The sequence below is a fragment of the Hippocampus comes genome, unplaced genomic scaffold (assembly GCF_001891065.2).
Source record: "Hippocampus comes isolate QL1 unplaced genomic scaffold, H_comes_QL1_v1.1 scaffold59, whole genome shotgun sequence".
NCBI classification, from domain to species: domain Eukaryota; kingdom Metazoa; phylum Chordata; class Actinopteri; order Syngnathiformes; family Syngnathidae; genus Hippocampus; species Hippocampus comes.
In genome coordinates this window covers 855,973-874,357 of record NW_017805406.1, presented here as the reverse complement: position 1 = coordinate 874,357, position 18,385 = coordinate 855,973, and the positions used below count along the sequence as shown (strand labels likewise).

The 18,385-nt window shown below is 44.5% G+C and overlaps 3 protein-coding genes and 1 long non-coding RNA gene across 5 annotated transcripts in view; 1 reads left to right on the top strand and 3 right to left on the bottom strand.

Annotated features, from left to right (window-relative positions):
- LOC109517923 (uncharacterized) overlaps positions 1-3,567 on the top strand; it is a 43,997-nt gene extending 40,430 nt beyond the window's left edge. The window contains exon 3 of the long non-coding RNA XR_002168629.1: positions 3,242-3,567. This is a non-coding gene — a long non-coding RNA (uncharacterized LOC109517923). The remainder of the gene's footprint in view (positions 1-3,241) is intronic.
- The window catches only part of arhgap31 (Rho GTPase activating protein 31), an 11,345-nt gene extending 7,278 nt beyond the window's left edge, over positions 1-4,067 (bottom strand). Inside the window, exons 1-3 of the mRNA XM_019873419.1 lie at positions 3,622-4,067; positions 908-1,010; positions 535-679 (exon numbers count right to left, since the gene is read on the bottom strand). Of these exons, the coding sequence (XP_019728978.1) occupies positions 535-679; positions 908-1,010; positions 3,622-3,721 (348 nt within the window). The 5' untranslated portion in view covers positions 3,722-4,067. The remainder of the gene's footprint in view (positions 1-534; positions 680-907; positions 1,011-3,621) is intronic.
- A 2,998-nt stretch (positions 4,068-7,065) lies between these two features.
- On the bottom strand, positions 7,066-11,757 carry b4galt4 (UDP-Gal:betaGlcNAc beta 1,4- galactosyltransferase, polypeptide 4). Of its 2 annotated transcripts, none has more exons than XM_019873581.1 (8): positions 11,421-11,757; positions 10,574-11,013; positions 9,650-9,882; positions 9,368-9,555; positions 9,123-9,245; positions 8,760-8,864; positions 7,709-8,669; positions 7,066-7,652 (listed from the first exon to the last, which is right to left on the bottom strand). In XM_019873581.1, exons 2-7 carry the CDS (start codon positions 10,833-10,835, stop codon positions 8,540-8,542), a joined length of 1,041 nt encoding a protein of 346 aa, XP_019729140.1. In that variant the 5' UTR covers positions 10,836-11,013; positions 11,421-11,757; the 3' UTR covers positions 7,066-7,652; positions 7,709-8,539. The 2 variants fall into 2 exon arrangements, with proteins under 2 accessions (XP_019729140.1, XP_019729141.1); XM_019873582.1 differs by having other exon boundaries at positions 11,431-11,757.
- Positions 11,758-13,834: 2,077 nt separating this feature from the next.
- casr (calcium-sensing receptor) lies at positions 13,835-18,042 on the bottom strand. Its single transcript, XM_019873203.1, has 6 exons — positions 17,605-18,042; positions 16,811-17,117; positions 15,869-16,708; positions 15,563-15,793; positions 15,183-15,351; positions 13,835-15,105 (listed from the first exon to the last, which is right to left on the bottom strand). Exons 1-6 carry the CDS (start codon positions 17,787-17,789, stop codon positions 13,970-13,972), a joined length of 2,868 nt encoding a protein of 955 aa, XP_019728762.1. The 5' UTR covers positions 17,790-18,042; the 3' UTR covers positions 13,835-13,969.
- Between the last annotated feature and the right edge of the window lie 343 nt (positions 18,043-18,385).

Sequence of the window (18,385 nt, the reverse complement as noted above, 5' to 3'; positions counted from 1 at the left end):
AGGCTGGTGGCCCGGTTCCAAGGGGGGGGGGGGGTGGTAATACTAAAGCATAGGATGACAGATATATACTCGAAAAAGCTTCCAGGAAGGTTATTGGGGATGGAAGGGATGTTGAAAATCACCTTCAGATGACGAGTCGCACTCATGGTGCCAAATCAAACACAAGACACAGCTCTGGAAACCTGAGATAGGGTCAAAAGTATTGGCGCACTTGAAAATTTGGAGTTGGGGGAGGGGCCCCATTTTGGGAAGCTTTCTTGAGAGGCCACAATACATGGACATGAAGAACACGTGGCCCACAGGCGCGGTTGCTGTTTATCCCGGGTTCGATGGGGTTCAGGTCAGGGCTCGGAAGTTCAAATGTATGTCTACAAACCATACTTTGTGGACAGAAGCTGAAACAGAAAATGGCCTTTCCCAGCCGTTCCCACAAAGATTTCAGGTTTTGCAAGAACAAAACATCCATTTATCCGTCATAGATGGGGAGCCACAAAAGAAAAGAGGCAAAATTCCCGTCACGGCTCTGTAACTTACAGTGAACTTGCTATATAGCTCATATGTGAGGAGAGGATTTGGGAGCTCCCTGAAGTACAGCTTGCATAAGGAACCCACACAGTGGATGTCCTGGAGGTACACTTCCTTTGTAAGGTCAGGGCACGCCTCGGCGCTGAATTCCTGTCTGCTCGGGCGCGCACACACACACACACACACACACACACACACACACACACACACACACACACAAAGCAGATAATTGACGGTGAACGCTTGACATGATCCAGTCAACTATATTTTTGTTGCAGTGATGTGAGGAAAGTAAGCAAAGCCCCGCCCCGCACGACTCGTCTGACTTTTGACGTTTCATGTGACCCAATCTAAAACGGGGACTGCGCAAGAAGCGACATACCTGAGTCGCTGGATGTTTGAGGTGACCCCTGACAACCTGTAGATCCCATGCACAATCCCGTGCTTCTCGATGAACTCTGCGCATTTCCGTAGCACCTGAGGGACTGAAGTGTAGAAAGTGTTTGTCTTATTTGCCGACACACGGGACACCTTTTCAAAATGTACTCAGTGAATACCAGTGGCATTTCCGGTCATGAAATGTATCGGCAAAGTCATGCCGCACACGTTGCCTTGAACGTTACGGGCTTGTTTTCTCTCCCTTTGGGCTACTGATTGTAGGTGGCCTTTGACAGGAAGTTAAAAATGGTTTGTTTGTTTCAGAGGAAGGTTGACACACCCAGCCCTTGTAGCGGGTATTACTTACGACATTTCCTCTAATAGAAAACGGCTACCAGTGGCCGACGCGACTTTCCTCACTTACAGCGCATGCACGTTCAGCTCGAGCCGCTTGAGTTGGGACTTTGAAATCAAACTACCGAAAACGGTGATCCCTCGCTTTTCTGAATAGAAACGTTGTTGGAGTCCACGTCCATGTAATTTGTGTTCCGTCTGACCAGCAGACTGTTCCAACTTTGAACTACGCCCTCACTTGCATGCATCTCACCGTGAAGATAGTCTCCGAACTATTTTTGGATGCGCTTTGTCTTCCCTCATCTCCGTCTCAAAGAGTCTTCCAGCATGTGTTTGACGTGATTCTAGGTTGCGTGCCTGCGGCGAAAAGCTGGACGATGACCAGTGTCGCGGCCTTGATTTATGTTCTCTGTCTCTATACTCGGACGCCAACACGGGACACTCTTAGCTTCTGCTTTGGCATCCATCTATATTTGCTTTAAATGTGCACATTTGGTTGTCTTTAGTCCAAAGGCCCAAACAGACTCGTGCAACTTTTTGTCACGTAACGTCTTAAAAATGATTCAATGTTTGTGCCTGCGACAGGTGTCAGCTTTGCGTCCGAACGCCGGCGCACTTGCATTCGTGAAATTTTACATTCAGGATATTGTTGACCATACAATGCATTGTTGGGGCTTTTATTGATTTATGTTTTTGCACCACTGCATAATTTGGGGGGTTGATTATATTAGGTTAATGAATTAAATGTTGGTTTGCCTTTTTTTTTTTTTTTTTAAATCACTGTACTTCCTATTTCATGGAGGATGGTGTGTGGTGCAGTTATAATTCTGGTGCCTGTAAAATTTCATTGATGTCAGTGACTTCATGTTTGAAGGATCTTTTTTTTTCATGAAGTCTTGCACCACTTCTCAAGAAAGTTTTCGGCATGGACTTGCTAATTGTGCGTTTGTTGACTATTTTAATATGAAAATCACTGTTGGACACCAAAGGTCATTCAAGGAGCAACTCAAGTGGTGAGGATTTTGCACAGTATTGTATGTGATGCAGCCGGCGCATCTTTTTACGGTCGCTTTTATACTCCTGATCAGCGGTTCGATCGAATCCCAGGGGTTCGGTGAATCGGTTTCAGGCTAAGATTCTCTTCAGAGAAGATAATAAAGCTGAAGACGCACTCAAAACAGCCCATTTTGAGCTTGGTTGTGGGTGGACACTACCGGTACATTGTCTGCAGAAAGACGAGGTCTCGTCATTTCGTCATGTATCAGCTCCTAGAGCGGGATTACACAACAATGAAATAGCTGCTTCTCATGAAACCCCAAAGAAAAGTGTGATGAGGAAATACAGATAAAAACGATGATCAAGCAATTGAGGACTTTTTCCCTTGTCCCTTATTCATCTACGTTATTGCTGATATCATTCCCTTTATTCTCCATCAATGAGATACTGGATTAGAGGTTTGTGGTACTTCACAATCTTTTGATTTGGATAGAACCAATCAGCCCCCCCAAACCAGCAAGCGGCCTACTAACATTTCGGCTGACAGGCACCGTGTGGTGATCTCCAACTATTTGATTAGATTTTTTTGCTAAGAGGACTCAACCTTGAAGGTCTGCTGTTCTACTTATTCGATGGATTCTTTCAGATCAAAGTCAACTATTTAAAAAAATAAAGAGTATCAATGACAGAGGTGGACGGCGGTGTCACTGTACCCCCCACCCCTCGCCTCCACTTCCTGGACTGAATGCTCCGCCTCTCACACGCACCCCCCTCAAGTCCTGCTCATTAAAGTTACATTCAAAGTTTGCTATGGTGTTCGTTTCCTTTCCCTCTCTTTGTGCATAACGTGTTAATCCCCAAACCTTCATTTAAAAAAAACAAACACAAATTTTCATTTGGCACAATGGAAATATTGCATCAACAACAAAGGTCCCATCTATGAATAGTTGACCATCCTGTTCTTTGTGCCTCTCTCCGTTTCCTGTAGGCAGCAGCGAGGCCCCGACGGCGAGTCACAGGGACTCTCCGTCACTGGAAGTAAGTGAGTCCAAAAAAAAAATGAGACACAGCCACACCCAAACTTCACCAATGACCCAGCGGCTCCAGGCAAAATAGTCGGATGAATGGCAAGTTCGTTTTTTTAAACGCTTGAATATACACACACGCCACACGTATGGAGCCGTTGAACAAAGCCCATTTTGTCACTTGTAAGTTCTTCACTTCTTGTCTTTTGTGTCATTTGGTTTACGTGCCCATAGAGTCTTACACGTGTTGTCCAATAGCATCCTGAATCTTCGTGTTCCGACGCAATTTTTTTGAAAAAAAAAAGGTTCTCGTGGTTGAATGAGAAGAAAAGCAAAATCTTACCATCCTGTCCTGAGTTCTGGAGATGTTCCGTCAGGTCACAGCCGAACGCATTTTCACTTCCTTTCGTCTTGGACTTCTGCTTGGTCCCTTTTTTCTTCATGTGGTTCCAGTTAACGGTCCAGATGATTAGCAGCTCCTACTAATGGTCGCGATGAATCCATATGACCCCGAGCAAGGGCGAGCTTGCGGATCAAAAAGCAGCCGCGTAGAAGTCCCCGGCACTCTTCTGTCAAATGTGCTGCATCCGCTCACATTTTGACCGAGCGCACGACTGGAGGCTGAGGTCTGAAGTGACGTCACTTGTTTAAACGGTCAAACGTTAAGGGTGGCATCGCCTCACAGGAATGACACAGTTGACACTTTTGCTTTGCTGAGACGTGGCAAGCGGCCGCTTTATCTGTGAAGGACTTGCAGAAACAGCATTAGAATCGCTCCGTTTCCTGTTGTTGGGATCCCCCCCCCAACCCCTCCACCCCCTTCCACTGGCCAGTCCTCTCTACTCCTTTCTATCTCCTCCTCTTTTCCTTCATTCCACAGCCTCCTCGTTCACTGGCTCCTCTGTAGCATGCACCGACCAATACAAGGGAGGCCAATCATCTCAAGAACGTTCTATTTATAATCCGATTTCCCCTTCAACGCGTTGGGAGTTGTGCGCGTGAACTCGTGGCCCGAGTTGTGGCACGGTTTGGAAGAAATGTTGAGGTTCACCGAAGGGAGACGGTTGTCAAAAAGCACAAGTACATTTTCTTCACGTTCGCCAAAGTTATACGGGATGGCTGCCCTGCGCCTTCCTGAATGCTCCCAGTGTATACAATTTCCTGTGCAAAGCGCCCAGGCTGGAAAACAAAAACAGAGGGGTTCTGAAGGAAGGAGGGAAGTGGGAGGTGACTGAAGTGAGGGCTTGAAGGGCACAGATGGGAAATGGGAGGTGGGCTGCAAGGGGTGTTAGGGTTAGGAGATGGACACATGGTTCTTGTTACATGCATTTTTTTTTTTTTTTTTAATCTTGGACCAAGTGGACTCCAACGAAATGCAGACCACTTTCTTCCACTCTTCCAGGCATCCTAAGTGGATGTCATCACTGCATTCCCACTGGTTGTCATGATTGACTCCTCGTATCCCCAGACTAAGTGGCTTTACAGGGAAAATTACACATCCGCAAGCCCAAGTCCCATATTTCCGAGGTTTGAAATCTCTCAACCGTATGCCAAAAAGTCATATCTTAAGACCCGCCTTGCAATTGCAGTGCGTTGGCGCAGACAGGACCACCTACCTCAATGATTTACTCAATTGGATTACAAAGTGCAGTATGACGAGAAGTGAAGCAGAAAATCTACGTTAGCATCGTCGGACCGTTATGGATCCTTTGCTGATCTATTGCTTTGTGTGGCCACTTGAGCCTGGCAAACAGTATCTCCATTTGTTTCGATCAATCAGAGCTCTACATTGACAGGCTATTATCAGTCAGTTAATCAATCAATCGGGGTTGGAGCAAGATCCCGTATGTTTGCTCTTTTTTGGTCGTACTTGAGACACTTGGCGTAATGCTGTGTTTTCAGCTGTGTCAGACATTTTGGGGAGATTAAATGTGACGCTCCTCACACATTTATTTATCCGTAGAAGCATAAACATTCAATCAACCAATTATGTTAAAAATCACAAGTAATCAAACCGGATGCCAGCGATCGCCAGTCTGCTAACTTGCAACTAGCATGACAAGCTAACACGTCGGTTGAATTTTCACTCAGTGCGCCCTCTTGTCAGACACTGAGAACAAATCAACAGCAGTCAGAATCAAAGTCCCTTTTTCACAAAAAGATGCTCCCGCGAGTCAAGTGAAGGACAATGGGACAAACACAAAAAGTAGAAATCTGGTAGCAGCGCTAAACATGAGTTAACAAAAGCGAAACTTCTGCCATTCCAATGGCTACGTTGTCAACTGACATAACCTAATGATTGTTGACAATAATTGTGAAAAATCATGAAAATATATTCGAAAAATATCCGAGGATGAATAACTGCGGTTCCACACCGCTCCAAACACATGCAAATTGTTGAGTCAAGGCAGACATTTTGATCGAGCCTTTAAATCTCTTTCAGCTTTCTACGCATAGCACACATCGGGCAAAATGGTGTCAACACTGCCTGTTTTATTAAATGTGCTCATGTGTGTATCACATGTGAGCTTGATGACGAGGCCGGGCCTCTGCAAGACAAAGCTTCTTTCTGCACCATAGGAAGAGGACATGACATCATTCTGTCCATACAAAGCCTCAGACATCCTCGCTCGCTCTCTGCCCCGTTTAAAAAAAAAAATAGCCGAGAGGTCACTGGAAGCAAATAACAAGCAGCCTTCATTATAGAGGTCATTTCACATTTTATTGCTGTAATATTTAGCATATGATACATATGAGGGAGTGGAAACTATGTGTAACTATTCTTGTGTTGATGTGAGTAGAAAGACATCTACACACGGGTAACTTCACAGCAGCAGGATTCTGAAAGCGCAAGGAGCATTTCACGCGCATTCTAAATCCAGTCGGGATAGGAATGCATGCGGTTGTCTGTCTCTGTGTGTCAGTGATTGCTCGCTTATCTCCACTCAACTGCTTTGAGGGGCCCCAAGTGCCAATCATTATACCCTGGATAAGACAGAAAGATGATCCTCCAGGAAAGGATGATCAACTTCTCAGTTGCAAAAACAAGAAATTCTACTGTGGACACTCATTAGGTACATTTTAATTCTTTCTGTAATAGATAAAAACTTAAATCTGCCATAGCAAAGACGTTTGGTTCGATCAAAGTGCTATTTATCATATTTTTTTTTCCCTCTCGCTCTGCTCCAGAAGCTAAATTAAACAACATAATCGGTTAGTGTACCTAATGTTGTGCCTGGCGGTATATACTAATTTTAGTGGTTGATGTCTGCAATCGTTTTTTTTAACCTTCACTTCCTGTATCGTAGACTAAATGCAGCGCAGTTTTGTGATCATGTCGGAAAAGTTTTACATTTCGAGGGATGGATGTGTTTGAAAAACAAACAAAAAAAACTTTTGTGTATCACAAATAGAATATATATATATATATATATATATATATATATATATATATATATATACACACACACATTTATTTTTTTGAACAAGCACGATTTGAGCCTCGAGCGACCCTCTTCAACAATCATGTGTGACTGTGCATATTCATATGAAATTGTTTGTAAAATTCTGAATCGAGTATATCGCGAAGGATTTGGGCCAAGTTTGTGATTTTAGTACGCTAAATGCTGCCGAATGTACAGGACAGGCATCCGTGTTACTTCTGCCTCCTAGTGGCACCATCCGTACACTGCACCCAACCGAACCATTTCAAACTAAAAAGCCATTTTTATAATTTCAAGATGTTACTTGTGGCTGACTTCACCCGAAAGTAAGACCAGAGATCATCTGACAATATGAAAATAACAGTTTATTAGACATTTCCTTCACCAGGAAATATGTCATAATGAATCTTTTATCAAACTCAGCGCCACTTGGAAAAAAAAAATCCACCAATGACACTCTCAAATAATGAATTGTTTTGTTATGACTCTAGAAAGCGTAATTTCAAGAGAAAACATTTGTAGCAACGTTGGTCTTTCACGGTTGGCAATGTGTCTGAAATCGTCAGAAGGTGCCATTCATGTACTTTGCAACCAACCTATGAATGGAAGAAAGTTTTGATGGTCACAAAACATGCATGTTGTAAACACATAAGTAGCCGCGCATCCCTTCAAAGATATGATATCATATAATGCGAGTCCCATGACTAACCATCATGCAGTTAGTTCTAACGAGAGGCTATTTTCATTGGTCACATTGAGACACCGTCAAGGTATTCTTGATCCCCCACCACCATTCCATTTTCTTGCAAAGCAAGAAGGCCCTTTAAAAAAAAATGTAATAGTTGCACACAAAATTCCATCTTTTCAGTCCGTTGAACATGGCAGGACAAAATTAACTTTGAGGAAAAGGCAGTCAAAGAATAATAATTTACTATTTTAACAATAAAACAGAAATTACCATCTTTATCTGAAGACAGCCAAAGACACTTTTTTTTTTTTAAATGATCACATTTTGGAAATTGTTGCGCATAACTAGTGTTCAACATGATCGGTCGTGTGTGTAAATAAATACATTCATATATTTCAGCTGAACAGCCCTTTTTATTGCTTAGCTCGAGGGCATTTTTGGCCTGCAAAACAAACGCTCCTTGAATATCAACAAGTCACGAATAATGTTGAATTTAGTCGTGCAATAATGTCGAGATGTCTTTTGCCCATCCAGTATTTCAAAATATGGCTCGGCCCAGTGTTCACTTAACCTTTTGAGTCCGAACAATTTACATTTCCGCCAGACATTTGTTCCAAGATATGTTTGAGCAATGTGGACTTTGAAAGAATATGTCAATGAAATGTCAAAAAGTGCAATCCAGCCCCCCCCCCCCAAAAAAAAAGGAACTGACTCTAATCACATTCAGTACTTTCAACCTCATGCAGTCCCGAGTCCTGCATGGACACACCGTGAAGGAAACGTCAAAAGATAAAGGGAACACATCAATGTTTGGACACTCCTCAGCTGCACACGGAAGGGCCCTTTCGCAATGTGTTGTTTGACAAATGTGGAGCCCAACAATAAAGCTCAAGCGTTGCATTCGATTCGAGAAGGTTTGCTGAACTGTTTCGTTGCCGCAGAGAGGTCAGCTTGAGATCCCCAAGTGGGATATTGCAGAGGTGATCGCGTTTGCTCTTTCACTTCCGCTTCTTCAGATGCACTTGCCTGCTTGATATCATGTGCAAGTCACAATGGCATGTGGTCGTCTTTTCACTCCACACTTTCAAATGGCATCACAATGAGCTGAGCTCATTTGAAACAAGTCTGTCCTACGGCTTCCCGATGTCTACGGTCACGTTGATATAGAGCGGCAGCCTCTCCACTGATAAGGTCTGATATTTGCAGCTATTCAGTCCGTCTCTTTTCCAAACTCGTGACGTTTGTCTCAACAGCTTTATCCTGAATCAGGGGAAGGGGGGGGGGGACACAAGTCAATTAGGGGAAAAAAGAGAGATTGTTGTCCAAACACAATCATGACAAACGACCGACCTGTCCTTGTTGATTTCGTTACCGCTGTCCCGTTTGTGAAACACCATTGTGTAGCGTGCAATGTCAGCAGGTGGCCGCACAATCTGCATTTTCTGCAGCTCCACCCTAAGAGTACACATGCAAGCCATTAAGACCCTTTTCTATTGAGCAGTATAACACTCCTTTTTCTTTGTTTGTTTTTGTGGGTGATGACACGACCAAAAAAAAACCATCCCCGGTATCAAATCAATCTGTACGACACGTCCAAATGAAATTTGCCAGACCACGCTGAACAGTACTGCTTGATGGAAACAAAAATCCAGATGCGAACCAGTTTATATCTTCAAAATGGATTTCAACGCTTATTTTTTTTTTCCGCTTCACCTATTTCGTAGGTCGTCATCTTCTCCACCCCAACCCCAGTAGGTGTTTGCAAATCCATTCACTTTACGAAACTGCTTTCCGCTCATGGCCGTGACTCCTCCAAAGTAGCCTTTGTAATGCAACCTGTTGGGAGGGAACACATTCATCTTAATACGAGTCGGGTGATGTCAGAACAGTTCCAATAATTTATTAATATCAGACCAGAGTGGGCATATAGGAAATGAGTCTTTTTTCCAGGAACTCACTTGTATCCGGTGGCATTGCGGCCAACTACCAGATGTTTGGGTTGCGAGTCACAGACGTAGAGATTGTGATCATTTTCAGGAACCAGGTCCACATCATGGAAAATGAAACAGTCCCAACTGTAGTCTTTCAGCGCCTCCAAGTAGCCCACGTTCAGCAATTTGGCACGGTTAAAAGTGCCATCACCGGCCTTTTGAAAAACACGCACAAGACGGCAAAATCAGGATATGCACAAACTACACGCAAATTAAAAATGTAAAATGAAAAAAAACGTCAATGTTGACCTGCTGGATGACGTAAACAGCATAGTGGAGTTGCTGCCTCTGCAGGAAGGGGTGCAGGTGGTGGAGCAGATAGAGGAGGTGCCGCTCTCGATTGCGATGGGGAATGAGGATGGCCACGCTCTGTCTGGCTGTGCAGTCCCAAGGCTGGTAGCGGCCTTGGGCCACTCGCTTGTTCTCGCCCTCTACCTCCTCCAATTGTAGAGAGGGCTCAAAGTTCAGCTTCACCGCTCCTTCTGCGGAATCAGAATTTGCATCTTTGTTGCTAAATCATTCAGCATTTTGGAGTGGAGCCTCACCATACTTGAGAACTGCCTTCATGGGTTATAAATATGAAGTATAATGACGAATTCATGATGGGGGGGGGGGGGGAAATCGATGAATATTATTACAGATGGGAAAATGTTTTGATTGCGTTTGAATTGAACTATGCCTGGCAGCCTTCCATCTTTTCATTCTTTTTACTATATTTATTTTGTCACTTGTAAGCAACAGCTGACATATAGCAGCGCTACCTTTTACAAATTTATGGCTTACTGATGAGCGTTTATAATATTTGGATAAGTCATCCAGCCCGGGACAACGCCCGAGATTTTGGGCGCTGTAAATTAAAAAGGAAACTAAATAAATAAAAATCACCTCTAATCATTATTTAAATCTACACAATAAAATGCGATCCAATACTGTAAGACTCTTACAAGAATTGTACCTTTCAAATGATAATAAATCTCAGTTTTGATTGACACTTGCAGAGAGGTGTTCACTTCACGGAAAGACTATTATCGTTGCAGGAAAGGCAACCAATGCAACTCTTAAGATGAGTCGAGGTGTCTGGCAGTTGAAGGAGTTTCAACCAATGTTGGTTTTAGACAAAACAAACAGCCATTAGTTCTCCGCCTGTCGAATCATACATGGGCGTTCACTCACGTAGCAGCGGCGACTCCTTCGGACACTCTGCTCTCGGCGTCGGTATCATTAAGGGAACCGCTGTCGATGGCCCAGAGTTTGCCACATTCTGCGTGTCCTCTTCTTTAACGAGAGGTAGCATCGCCACCGAGAGGGCCAGGGCAGATTTAACGCTGTCGCCCGAGAGCATGGAAATCCACGCCAGCACAGACAGGGAGAGAAGCAGCAGGAAAACGTACTTGACTCTGCACAACATCTTGCACCCAGACGAACAAAAGCCCATAGCTGCGTGACGATGTTCTGGTTCTTCTCGTTTAAAATGTGTCCTTCATGGCTGGGGCAATCAGTTCATGACAATGAAGCGTGCCGCTGTTTTACAGTTTCCGTCATGTGGTTCCGTATTGGGGTGGACATCCAAGGTGTAATTTGGGGGAGGGGTGGGGCAGGTAAATCAATATTAGCTGTGAAAGAGAGAAAGATCAGATGTTAAACCAGAGAATAAACTCCACAAAGGCTCCTTGTTGCCTTAATAATTAATTTTGCATTACAAACATGAGATGGAATTGTCTAGTACCGGTAATCATAATATTGAGAGAAAAAAATCTTAGTCTCATCATATACAAAAAAAAAAAAAAAATATCATACTGTTTTCTATCACCTTGACAAATCATCTAATTGCGTAACTTACCGGTACTCTAAATTATGTTATTATAATATTAAATGGAGTAGACAGCACTATACGCGTCATTCTGTTCCGAGTTAATCGAACTTGTAAACACATTGATAACATGAAGCTCCACATTAACAATCACAACAATCCAGGTAACGTGCAAAGTCAAACATAATGTCAACAATTTGGATTTCTTACCTTTACTTACTTAAAGCGAGCTAACGATGCGTGTTTTTCCTCGAAGTCATCTTCTTTTCGGGACGGGTCGAGCTAACAATGGCTAACTCCAAGAGCATCCCAGCATAGCACACTGGCCACGACTCTCCTTTGATTGCGTTTGTAATGACACCAAATAGCGAACGGACACCTCATGAAGGTGACATGTCTTTATTCCTCGAGCCGGATGCTCTCCACGTTTGCACGCCACCCCCCACCAGTAAGGGCAGGCGCATTCTGCGGTAGGGTCAGGGTCGCGTCAGCTACGTCACTTCCGCTTATGTCGCGAATCAAATGCAACTTTCACGTGAAATGCGCTGTATGTGCAACATACAGCACGGTGAAATTTCTTCCCTCTCAATCAGACAACAAAAGGAGCCCATGTTGTCTTTTTGCCTCGATTGAAGCATCGACGAGTGACGTTGACGCTGCCGCGACCCCTGCCTCAAAATGAACTCGTCCATTCTCCAAACCCCAAGTCGTTATCTCCCTTACTGGTTGTTATCTCCTCAGTAGCGTCACCCACTCGATCCCGAATGTCAGCTAAGAATGTGCAATTGTTTCAGTGAAAGTCAGTGCTCTGCTTTGGGTTTTAACTGATTTGTTGCCACTTTCCGCGGCTCCCCAGTTTGACGTCTGTAAAGTTAACCAAAATACGTGCACTTCCGGCTTAGGGCTTTCACAACGAAATGATTCCTGATTTTACTGTGAAATGTCAGGATGAACTTAAAATGCACTATCACTTCCGAAAGTGAATTTAATTTGACCTCCAAACTTCTGAATGCACATCCAACTGGTTCCAGTGCGTGGCATATTCACAGCAGTTATTTAATCGCTGAATTGACCAATACTTTCTAGTTGTGTTCGTATTTGCTCAGTCCTCTTTGTCGTGATGTTCACATTTTGATGAGATGAAGACCAGCGAGGCTTGAAACAGGCTATTCTTGGAAGGAAGTGGCCACCAAGTTAGAGAATCAGCCAGTGTCATAAGCAGGTTGTAAGAGAGACACAGTGGAAGAGTCACAGAATGGCACAGAAGCACACGATGTTGGTAGAGCCTGACTGAGAATTGATTTTTTTTCCAGGCCAATTTTTGGAAGAAAAAAATAATTGGAAATGTTTTGGATTAAACAGTTGCTATACATTTTTCTTTACATTTTAAAAAATATTTCTAGCCAAGTAGTGGTCAGTGTGTCACAAGAAGTTTTTTTTTTTTTTTTTAATATATATGTAATTACACTGGTACTTGTGAGGCCTGAGACAAGTGGAAATGCCTTTCAGTCTCAGATGTGAACACCATGCTGGTCTCGGCTGGACATTGATTTGTTATTTGGTGGGTCTTTAGTTGTCCAGCTGCTCTCAGCCTGTTTTAGGTCAACCCTGATCTTGAAAATCTCAGCATGTCTTCTTCAAAAGCCCTTTGCCCTCCTTACAAAAAAAAAACAAAAACCTAAGAAGTTCAATTTTCATTACAAGTGGTGATAGTGGTTATTTCCCCATCTTTGAAGGTGATGGTTAAATTCCGTGAAGACAGTCGAATAAATAAGGGAGGGGGGATTCGAGCGTTCTCTCTGGTTCAATGGGTCATTTTACTGTCATTAAAAAAAAGAGACAATAAAGCTTCACAGGTCCTTCACAGTTGCTTGGGTGGTTTTAAACAAATAGTGCCATCCCCAAAAGTGTTCTTCCCTGATGCCTGGATGTCCCACGGGTCAAGGCTGCCTATGGTGTCGGCCTGTTGTCTGCATCGCATTTACGCGTGAGACACACATCTGCACCGTTTGTCCTTGACGCAAGCGTGTGATAAGCAAGCACAGAAAGTTCTCTAAAATTCGTCCAGCAAATTCTCTCTTGAGTTTTCCCTGCATCCTTACCATTCTTGTCAAAACAATTTTCAGATTTTTATTGCATCGTTGGACTCTTTCGTGACTTGGTAATCGAAACCTCATTTAAATCGAAACCAGTGAGGGTCATGATTTAGTGAAAGAAAAACAGCTTTGTAAGAGACGAACCAAATAGTTATTACTGGTTGTCTGAGTGGGATGTACTTGCAACATTTTTTATTATATACCGGTAGCCTTTATTTTTAAACTTTATAGCCTTATGGGGTTTGACGAATTGATAAGATTTTTTTGTGGTCCATTAAGATTTGTTTTTGTGTCTATTGAACAACAAATGTAGGAGACACCATCTGTCTTCATTGGGAATGATTTTGAATAATTTTGGGCATGAAAACCTTTTGTCAGACTGTAAAGATTTAAAAATCTCTTTTTGGGGGGCCGATTTCTGTCAGTAATATACCGATCAAATAAAAATTATAATCTTGCTAACACACGAACAAACATACGCACGATCATTGCGACCCTGTTTTTGGAATCATGTTTTAATACAAACACACATTGTATTCAGCGCGCAGCGGTTAGTCAAATTAATGCTGAAAGTCAAAAGAACGTTCTGTAAATTACGTACAATTAATTAGGCAGGCTGACATTTAAAGTACCCCAAAAAAGGTGTCACTAAAAGGTGGGCGATCACATTAAAGAACCTCTTCTCGACTCCTCAAAGCTTAAAGACAACATGACTGTCCCGCTGCCAAAGCTCACTCTTGGCTTGTGCCTTCCGGAGGTTGTCTCGCCACCGTCCCCGTTGGTCTTTAGGCTGATGGAGGACGACGGAGAGGAGGCGGACGATCCTCCGATACTGCCGGACTTTTTTCTGGACACGGTGCCCTGTTTGAGCGTGGCTTTGGCGGCCACTTTGAAGGCATGCGCCGCCGTGCTGCACCTGACTTCCTCGATGGTGTTCCTGGAAGATTTGAAGAGGATGATGTAGACCTTGTTGAAGAAGATACAGGCCAACATCCCAAAGCTGGATGCCAGAATTGCAATGACTTCCACCGCTGACACAAACTTGCCGTAAGTACTGAAGTAGGCGGGGATGAAGGAGATCCAGACAATGAAGAATATGAGCATGCTAAAAGTAATGAACTTGGCTTCGGTGAAGTTTTCGGGAAGTTTGCGGGATTTGAACGCGAAGAAGAAACAGATGGCCGCCAGGAGGCACGTGTAGCCAATGAGAAACGCAAGAGCCATCTCGGAGCCCTCATTGCAGGTGACGAAAATAATCTCGTCGATGTCGTGGTTCATATAGCTCGACGGGGGAGCGTTGTAAAGCCACACCACGCATATCATAACTTGGACAAACGTGAAGAGGAACACCAAGAGAAACTGCAGGTTCAGTCCCCACCATTTCCGATGGAAACTGGTCGGGATCTTGGCCTCGAAGACCAGAAGCACTCGGTTAGTTTTGACGAGGATGCAGGAGATGCAAAGAACAAAACTGACACCGAAAGCCGGTTGCCGCAGACGGCACATCCAATCGCGGGGCTGTCCGATGAAGATCAGCGAGCTGGAGAAACAGCAAATGAGTGAGAAGAGCAGCAAATAGGACAATTCTCGGTTTGTGGCCTTCACTACGGGCGTGTTGCGGAACTTGATAAACACGCCCATGACAAAAGCTGTCAAGACAACGCCCAATACTGCGCATATGGTCAAAGCGATCCCAAATGGTTCGGTCCAAGCCAGGAACTCGATTTCCTTTAAAAAACAGGAGGTGTGGTTCCCACTGGACCAGGAGTTATTGGGACATTTGGTGCAAATGCTGGCATCTGCGTGGAAAATAAAATCAGGCTTAGAATTTCCACCTTTCAGGAAAGCAACATTAGCGAAGAAGATTCCGGCGTACCTTTGTGGTTGCTGTACTCTCCGTCGGAGCACTCGGTGCATTCAAAGCAACAAGTCGGCATGCTGTCTATGATGCCCTTTCTGGTTCCAGGCTCACAGTCCTCGCTGCAGTTGGAGAATGGCACCTGACAGATTGGAAGCAGACAAAAGTCGGATAAGAGTGAGCAGAACTGGTCAAGCCTCTACAAATTCAGCCGTTCCCGCATTGTCACATCCGTTTTCGATCACGGTGAGTGAAAGAGGCGATTGCGTGAGCCATCCTGCCTCTGTGCCCCGGTGTAGAAACACAAACCAGATCTGGAACTTCCGTTCCAGACTGAACGGAACCGTTGTGACTTGATTTTCACTAACCGCAGACAAAAGATTGCGATTGGTATGTACCTCAAAACTGTATCCATTCCAGAGAATCTTTGTCTTGTCAATGACCAGCTTGCCTCCCCTCTTTGAGTGAATATTATAGTATCCGACCTCCTCAAACACCACAGAACCATCTTCGGCAGACCTGTGCCAGTTGATTATCGTGTAGTTTGCTGCCACGTCAAAGTTCTCGTCAAAGTGCACCTTTCCTCCCACACTGTTGGTATATTTCAAATGTCTGAGCTGCTTTAGTACCTGTGGAAGCACAAATTTGTGTTGTGGTCAAACGGGCTTAGCGTCTCGGTTTGTTGAAAAAGTGCAACGTTTTACCTGCCACGCTTCCATTTTCTTGATGTCCGCGCAGGAGTTGTTTGCAAAAAGTCCATGTCCGGGTTTACAGGTTAGGATGTTCTGCAGGGCCTGCGCAATGGAGTAAACTGCTACGTACACGTTGTATGAGATACGGAGGTGGGTGTAGTCCAGGTACGGTGTCTCCACACTGGTGATGTCTTCCTCACCTGTACACCAAGGCCTAAAACTTGTGCTGCCGTTGTCACTTTGGTGACGCCGCCGACTGTCTTTCAGATAACAGTTAAAAGTTTCCTCCCAAAACTCCCGGACAAATTCATTGTGAGCGTTTTTCTTTGGTTGCACTTGTTGCAGGAAGTCTTTAAACTCGGGTATATGTCCCCCCTTCAAGGCGAAGCCAACGGTGCCTGCCACCACATCCAGATATTCAGGTTTGGCAATGAGAGAGGAGCTCGCCCAAGCTTCACTGGCGATCCAAATGCGGTCCGTGATGTTTCTTCGGACCATCTCTTTGATGAGCGGCTCCATATCGGGCCCGCTGGCAAACACCACGATAACTTTGGCGCTCGAGTTTTCGATCCTGTCGGCCAGCGCTTGGATTTCGTGGTCTTCCATGTACTGAGAGATGAGTTCGTTGAGATGGATGCAGATGTCCCTCTCCTCCATCTCCTTCTCAAACTTTTCGATACCAGGCCGCCCGTAGTCGTCATCCGAGGCCACGGCAATCACCCAGTTCCATTGGAAATAGTCGATCACATCCGCCATCGCCGTAGCCTGGTACTCATCCGAAGGGATGGTTCTCATGAAGGACTTGTATTGGTTCTTGTTGCTTAGGAGGCGACTGGACGAGGCGTAGCTGATCTGAAACACAAGAGTTTACGCCACGCACGGACGAATAGATGGATCGATAGATCGAGATCATTTTTACAATTTTTTTTTTGCAGGACACCTACAAAGACTTACCTGTGGAATATAAAACAGCCCCAGTAGGTTTGCCACCGCTGTGGAGACAGCAGATCCCGCCGCTCCCACGACTGCGATAGTCGACGGGATGTGGTCGGTGCAGTTGCAGAACTCATCCAAATTCAAGGAGTCGATCTTATTCTGGGCCACGAAACTGAGAGTGGCTTCCAGTGCCTTTGACACCGTGTTGCACGTGTCAAAGATCCTGTAGCCCAATGTGATGTTGGGCAGGAGAGTGCTGCTGTTGTTGATCTCCTCGATTGCAAAAATCATGGCCTGCAGCCAACGGAAACCACGGAAATTAAACCTGTAGGACACCACATAACATGCAGTAAAAACGACTTTTCGCATGTGAAACTGTACACGAAATGTAATGAGATCCAGTACGGGGGGGCTGTAGTACGATTTCCGCGTTCGCTCAGCGGGTGGTGACGTAGACATCAGGAAATCCAGATTTGGATCTCTGTTGGAACGTCTGTGCTCGCGTGAATGTATTTTTGTGTGGGTGTGTGTCGTTACCTTATTTGTTTTTCTGTGCATTGCGATGGATTACCGACTAATCAAAAGTGTAACTCGTCTCTCGCCAGATGTCAGCTGGGATATGCTGCAGATACTTGTGACCCGAATGACGACAAGCACTATTTGAAATCGGAATAATGTGTAATGTGCTGGTCTACATCGCTCTGAACCTCGCTCACAGAAATGAGCAGATTGACACATTTTATCGGCCAACTTTTCTCACGCTTGTTCGAGTGTATTCAATGTTGTGGCTTGTTTTGCGTCGGGTGGGTCACCTGACGCATTGTGTGGACTCCGGCCGCGCCGCCAGGTCTTGGTCTTTGGATGCAACGCCAAAGTGAATGGGAAAGAGTCCTCCGAGCAAAATGTCACCAGTCATCTGTGCTCGTTGATGAGGCCCATAGGTGGACATGACACGAGTGCATCCGAGAAGCAGCAGGGAACACAGAACAAATGGCATCTTTTCTGCCGGGAGGGTTTTTATATATATATTTTTTTCCTTTTTCGCTGAAGATACTGCTTTATCTCAGCTCATCAATCTGCTTGCTGCGGTGCCGTGCGATGTTCATGTTCACGCTGTGGAGAGTGTTCTAGAAAGAAAGAAGTGTTGACCTGAGAAGAGGAGTCACGCTCGAACGAGCCTCCTTCCTCCAGCCTCACACTGTGGCCAGTCAACCCAGTCATCATGGAGAACAGCCAAAAGCGGGCCGCCTCGCATCTCGCTAATACTGCTGGAAAAATGCTGGGGCAGAGATGTGATAATGAAGTACCCTGAGATTGTTTTGGGTTGTGTTGGCTTTTTTTTTTTTTTTTTCCTCTCAAAGGCCACTTTTCAAACAACAGCCGGATTTGAAACCAATTTGTGACCAACGGTTGGTATGACTTTAGTTCAACAAGCGATATATGTTTTCCAAGGTTTTTTTTTTCAGCTCAAATTTCCTTGATCACAAAAATAACAAAATACATCATGATTGGACATAACATTAAAATGTGTGTAACTAATGAGCTTGCAGTATTTTCCCCTGACAAGCAAGCCAAAAAAAAAAAAAGAAAAAC

Excerpts from the sequence above, each read along its gene's own strand:
- b4galt4 (XM_019873581.1), bottom strand. The coding sequence starts at position 10,835 with ATGGGCTTTTGTTCGTCTGGGTGCAAGATGTTGTGCAGAGTCAAGTAC. Across the intron at positions 9,883-10,573 it reads GAAGGAGTCGCCGCTGCTAC|AAGGAGCGGTGAAGCTGAAC; the intron begins GTGAGTGAACGC and ends CTGATTCCGCAG. Across the intron at positions 8,670-8,759 it reads AACGAAATCAACAAGGACAG|GATAAAGCTGTTGAGACAAA; the intron begins GTCGGTCGTTTG and ends CCCCTGATTCAG.
- casr (XM_019873203.1), bottom strand. The coding sequence starts at position 17,789 with ATGCCATTTGTTCTGTGTTCCCTGCTGCTTCTCGGATGCACTCGTGTC. Across the intron at positions 17,118-17,604 it reads GAGTCCACACAATGCGTCAG|GTTTAATTTCCGTGGTTTCC; the intron begins GTGACCCACCCG and ends GGTGTCCTACAG. Across the intron at positions 16,709-16,810 it reads GGCTGTTTTATATTCCACAG|ATCAGCTACGCCTCGTCCAG; the intron begins GTAAGTCTTTGT and ends CTTGTGTTTCAG.